Below are 6451 nucleotides of genomic sequence, written 5' to 3' on the forward strand. Positions count from 1 at the left end.
ATTCTTCCCAAATAACACACAGTCTGCCTTTTCCAGTATTTATTAGGGATGAAAAAGTATTTCTTGCCAATTGGAGCCTTTTCTTAACATTTACCCCAACATAGAAGCATAGGAACTGAGAAAAGTCATTAATTCTTAACATACTATTTGTGTCTAAAATGTGAGACCTAGACATTTTGTTCTCCTTAAGACTCTTGAAAAGTTTCCTTTCAGTGTTTTTCCATTGTTATCAAGGACATTTTATTTTTATACTGGGCATAAGTCCTGCCTCATGACTGCTAGATCACTTATTAGACTAACTGGACTCTAAATGAAACATAATGAGTGGACAGGCTTAGCACAGTGTCTTATAGGGATAAATAGGACCCTTACACCGAAGATTCAGTAATAGCTTCAAAATGCTATTGATGGCAATTTTTCCTTTGTCCTTCAAATTAAAAAGCCAGACAAATAAATTTAAAAAATACTCTTTGAGCTCAGTTGTTACCGACATTGGTGATTGAGAATATGTTTTTTGGTAGTACTCTATGCAATTCAATTAATTAGGAACTGGGCTACTCTGACCATTTAAATTTTACTTTTGACATTAGAGAGTAAAGTAAGGACATCTGACAATACAGATGAACTCTTTAGCTCATCCACACCATCTCTCTTCCCTTATAGCCATACACCTTGGTCAGATAGGTGTATGTTTTTTGTGTGTGTTAAATAGTCCCTTTGAGAGCTCACAAAATTTTTAAATGCCTTTCTCAGACTGCTGTGGAGAGATAATGAGAATAGAAGGTTCACATACAAGTTCTAAATACATTTTCTTTTTTTTCTTTTTTTTTTTTTTTTTTCGTCTTTTTGCTATTTCTTGGGCCGCTCCTGCGGCATATGGAGATTCCCAGGCTAGGGGTCCAATCGGAGCTGTAGCCACCGGCCTACACCAGAGCCACAGCAACGCGGGATCCGAGCCGCGTCTGCGACCTACACCACAGCTCACGGCAACGCCGGATTGTTAACCCACTGAGCAAGGGCAGGGACCGAACCCACAACCTTATGGTTCCTAGTCGGATTCATTAACCACTGCACCACAACGGGAACTCCTAAATACATTTTCTAAACCATCTCTTTCTTCCCCAACCTTCAGTAATTTTGAAATACATCTTTATCATTGTTTTTTTAGATTTTACTATGGTACATGTCATAAAACCATTAAAATGTGAGGAAATTTTCAGTAAATAAGTAGTAAATATTCTTCTAATAGCTGCTAAGAGCACTTATAAATGCTGATAGTTATTTATTAGTATATTTTTATAAGCCAAGAAAAGATCTTACATTTCTTATTATGAAAATGTGCCAGTTTTCCAAGAATTAAAAAATCAGTGTGTTTAGTTGAATCTCATATAATAGAAACACAAATATATTCATTTTGTAGCTATCTGGGTCTTGTATTGCTTCCTTTCAAATTTTAGCATATTCTTATCTCTATTTCCAGAGATTTTTCTTTTAATTTCAAAGACAGTGGTGAGTCACATTTTGTTTACACATGAGAAGCTTAGTGATTGCTATTAATTTCCAGAGCTTAAACTCTTATTACATTGTCACTTCCTTTCTTTCTGTATTGCTGATTTTGTACACAGCAAAATTAACATTTTTATTTAAGTCTAGAAAGGAACTTCAATATAAGGATCTCTTTTCTAAAAATAAATAAAAACTCCAGGATGTAGTCTGATTGAATGAAGTAGTATGTCATTATTCATTACAGCATTTCTTTAAAGATATGTTCTTATGGCGTATTTTTTATCTTTTTTTCCCCTATACTTGGGGCATATGGAAGTTCCTGGGCCAGGAATCGAATCCAAGCTGTAGCTGCGACCTATGCCACAGCTGCAGCAATGCCAGGTCCTTAACCCACAGCACCAGGCTGGGGATTGAACCCATGCTGCCACAGAGACAACACTGGATCCTTAATCCACTGTGCCACAGTGGGAACTCCTTTTTATCTTTGAATTAGTAGCTCATTAGCTTCTTGAAAGAGGTGTGAGAAAAAGTGGCTGGGGCCATTATCATTTGAAGGGCAATCAGAATTCAAAATATAGTATATTTAAGAGGACAGTGTAAGCCTTTTGTAGGAAAAAAATCACTCATTCTATATCCAAAGATATAATCACTGCTAATTATATAGTGTAGAGATTTCCTTTTAATTTTTTATTTGGTTGTGTGTAACTGTTTTTACAAAAATAGTATTGTTACTGTGTTATTTATGGCCTGTTCTTTTAAATTTAACCTTAATTAATGAACATTTTTCCATCAATAAATATTCTTTACAGCATGACTATAAATGGCTGTGATTCAGTTATACCGTAATTTACCTAAATCAGTGCACTGTATTTGAAGAGAAAGATATTATCCATCTATTTTTTAATTACAAATTACATCTTTGTAGATGTATCTTTGAGTTTAGCCTCTTGGTGTATATCAGTAGGATAAATTTCTAAACATGCAAATTGATGGGTTAAAAGGTATGGCATGTACAAATCTTCAAGGCTTCTGATACTTTACTGGTTTGCTAGAAGAGTGTACCTTCCCACGAGTAGTACCTGCTTCTCCAATAATGGGTATTTCTATTTTACTATGTTAGCTTAGTAGGAAAAAAAAAAAAAAAGAAAAATCACATTAAAAAATCTGAATTTCTCTGATTAAAAGTTGAACTTATAAAACATGCTCATTCGCTGGTTGTAATCTTTTAAAATCACCCTGTTGGTGTTTGTATCTTTTTCTTACCTATATTTAAGAACATATATGATTCAACTCAAATAGACTAAAGTCTTGGTATAAAATTGTTTTAATAGGACCACTCATGAAACTACTACCAAATAAAAACTCACTTAGCCTGAAACTGTGCTAAGCTCTTTATCCTTATGTTTTATTATTGTGTCTTATTTAATGTTCATTCTAATTCTGAAGTAGTTATCTTCATGTTGCAGTAGAGGCACTTGAGATTCAGAAAGGTTGAGTGACTTGCCCAAGATCACAGCTAGTAGTAGCACTAGAGTATCATTCCATTTCTGTCTGACTTCAGACTCTGTGTGGTTATATCACACTTTTCCTGGAGCCTCGATGTTGCTTATACCTAATTATACTAGGTAATTATTTTTAACCATCTTCCTCACCCGCCCCCCCCAGTATTTTTCCAGTGTCCTTTTCATATGTATTTTGAATGGAGAGAAGTAATTTAATTACTAATGGAATCCTCTAACAAATGAGTAGCATATTTACCATTTCACAGTGTTGCTCAAGAATAAAATCTTTATATCTTAAGCGAAAATTTTTTTCTGAGTCTCCATTTTTAGCTATAATATTAGATTTGATGCAGACCAAGATATTTTATCCTTTGTTATTTTAATCTACTCTTTCCAGGGTATATTCTGTGATTTTGTGCTTTTAGTTGCTTTTTTTCCGTATTATGAACCAGGTGCTTGCCTCAAATCCTTTCTTTTAAAGATGAAGTATATTTAAATAAATGAAAGAAGTGGGTAAAAAGAAATAATTAGTGTACTAAATTCTTCTTAACAGAACTTTACAGAGCAGTATGGCAAAGCTTCTCTCAGATCTTAGTATGGACAGTGCACGCTGCAAGGCTGGAAATAATCTTACCAAATCACTTCTGAACATTTATGAAAAACAACTTCAACATGACCCAATCCCTGCTCACACTTCCATAATGAGCTACTTAAATAAGTTAGAACCAAATCACACTATTATTACATGTCCAGAGCCACTTTCTACAATTAACAATGAGGAAAACATAGTGCCAGATAGACTGTATGAAAATGTTCTGCCCTCCAAAGGCCCTCAGCATAGTAATACTAGGAGCATGGAGGAAATATCAGCCCTTGGAATCATTTCTGCCCTTTCAAAACAGGATTCTGATGAGGAGAGTGAAATTACGACATTAATAGAAGATGAGTGTAAATTGGATAAGACAATTTACATTCCATTTGCTAGAAGCACTTATAAAAAGAAATCACCGCTAGCCAAGGGATTATCCCCCCAGCCACAGATCAGTGTTGCTTCACCGAAGCTGGTCAGCAACTGTGGACATGTTGCTGAAAAAGTAAATAAATTGTGTGCACCTGGAGTTTGTTCCTCTTCCAAAAAGGAGGAAGATGTACCTGAGAAACTTTCTAAGACAACTGATATGGAGGACAAGCAGCTCCTTGAGAAAATAAAGGAAGCCATTTGCAAGATCCCTGTTGCCACTGAGGAGCCAGAGGAACTGGCTGCACGTCACGGCCCCTCCACTTGTCAGAGCAGCATCATTCAAGTGAAAAGTAGTGCAGTGTCTGATGCTAGCTTTTTAAATTCTGACTTGACCTCTGACTGGAGCATCTCTTCTTTTTCAACGTTCACTTCTCGTGATGAACAAGACTTTCGAAATGGGCTTGCAGCACTGGATGCCAACATTGCTAGACTCCAGAAGTCCTTAAGGACTGGTCTTCTGGAGAAGTAAACCCAGAAGAAAAATTCTTCTTAAGAATAGAACTTGGCTACATTGAATGTATATTTTAATTTTCTTTAGAGAAAAGGTTTATATTAATTATGTGTGAAACAAATTGTGTGAATAATAAATTTATTATTGGAGTATATTGACAACACTGTGGAGCTTATAAAAAACAAGTCATTTTAAGAAATTGATATCTGCTAAGAGAAGAAAGTCGTATACAACTAGGAAAGTACTGTAAGTATTGTAAATAATATTTTATTTAATATTTAGCAATTAGAGTTTTTTCTTACTCTGCTGGGCTGAGGATACAGATTAGAAGGAGTCTCTGGTTGTCCTAAAGGATAATGGGAAGGAAACTTCTCACAATTTACTGTATTAAAACTAGAGTTTTTTCTCTTTCAGGATTCCTGTTTGTGTTTTAATGGCATTGTGTTTTTATATGGGATGCTCTGTGCTACAGGCTGATGTTGGTGAGACATATAAACGTTTATTTTAAGAGAAAAAGTGCCAATAACTCCAACTTTTTGAAAAATATTGATTGGTCTAAGAAAATATATATAACATCCCAAGTTAGCATATGGTTTCTTAGAACTTTGACACTTTATTTTTACCCTTAATGTATAAGACCATTAACAAGTAGAGCGGACTGATAAAGAAATGCTAGCAGGTGAGTTTTAGTTTTGGAAATTTGGTTGTTTAGATAAATAAGAAGTGTTTGTTATATTTGAACATGATGGATTTTATAAATCTTGCACTGGTTGTAATTCTCCCCTTCTGGGCCAGTTTTTTGTTTGTTTGTTTGTTTTGTTTGTTTTTATCAGCACTTTAGCTGAAAACCGCCTCTATTCTATAAATAATGTGACCTAAGTTGGTCTCTGCTTCCCTGTACTCTGTAGTATACTTAGTATATGTAGCACATCTCTTCTTTCTCAATGTTCACATCTCATGATGAACAAGACTTCTGAAATGATCTTGCAGCACTGGACATCAACATTGCTGAACTCCAGAAGATGCTAACTAGTCAGTATCATTACCTTCTATGGAAACAGCACATTTTAACTCTTAGAAAGCCGGGTGTTGTGCTATCACTGATGCTTCATACAAGTCATCTGACTGGTGTCATTGTATTTAGTACTTGGGCAGGTTTAAGCATTGAAGAGTGTTTTGCCAGTCCTAGAACTTCTTCCTGCTGGTTTTTAAGTGTTGGGGCTACAACTTCCGAAGAACCCAGGTAGTCTCTTTGACATGTTCAGATTTTGCAGAAAGAGGTTTCTTAACTCTAAAAATACTAAATGAATTCTAAGCTATTTTCACAGAATTGCCTGTTAATGTTTTTGATTTTTCTTACTTCCAGTCCTCATAAATTAATTCCTTGGTTTATGTGGAGGTAATAGGTTGCAACTACATTTCAGAAATATAAAATAAAGCAAGTAAGAAAATTATGTCATTTGTCTATTCCCATATATGGGAATTATTATTCATAAGCACAAGTTTGATTCTTAAGATTGTTTAATGATAATCTAAGATCATCCTCTTTTGCCTGTAATATAGGATAGGCATCCTTACGTGCAAAGAAAAACTTTAAACATTTATAGGAGTTAATAGTTTGATTGAAGAACAAATGAGACTAGAAAATCCTTGAGGGACCTTTACCAGAAATTTACTGTTTATTTGATGTAAGAGGTACACATGGCATAGAAACATGAAAGAATTGAATTTGAAGATGAAATGTGACCCTAGAAAAATAGATGGGATAGACAGTTTCCTAGAAGTTTAGAGTAGAAAGAAGCCCAATGATGATAGAGAAAGACCCAGAAGAGAAGAAACTTCATTTGGATCTTTTTTTTTTTTGCTTTTTTTTTAGGGCTGCACCCATGGCATATGGATGTTCCCAGGCTAGGAGTCAAATCAGAGCTATAGCTGCTGGCCTACACCACAGCCACAGCAATGTGGGGTCTG

The 6451-nt window shown here is 35.0% G+C and overlaps 1 protein-coding gene across 29 annotated transcripts in view; it reads left to right on the top strand.

The window, feature by feature from the left end:
• Positions 1-5934, top strand: part of CCDC14 (coiled-coil domain containing 14) — a 48744-nt gene extending 42810 nt beyond the window's left edge. For 17 of the 29 annotated variants that reach the window (XR_014824650.1, XR_014824646.1, XR_014824655.1 and 14 more), the window contains one exon: positions 3562-5934. Coding sequence is in view for 15 of the 29 variants with exons in the window: in XM_021070220.2 (XP_020925879.2) it covers positions 3562-4498 (937 nt within the window). In the remaining 14 variants the exon portion in view is untranslated. The remainder of the gene's footprint in view (positions 1-3561) is intronic. The other 12 variants (XR_002337868.2, XR_002337869.2, XR_014824635.1 and 9 more) reach the window with 4 other exon arrangements.
• Positions 5935-6451: the final 517 nt, after the last annotated feature.

The sequence above is a fragment of the Sus scrofa genome, chromosome 13, assembly GCF_054392235.1.
Source record: "Sus scrofa isolate SSC_HxYL_T2T_F1_AM1 chromosome 13, Sscrofa_HxYL_maternal_Yorkshire_Landrace_v2.0, whole genome shotgun sequence".
In the NCBI taxonomy this organism is placed as follows: domain Eukaryota; kingdom Metazoa; phylum Chordata; class Mammalia; order Artiodactyla; family Suidae; genus Sus; species Sus scrofa.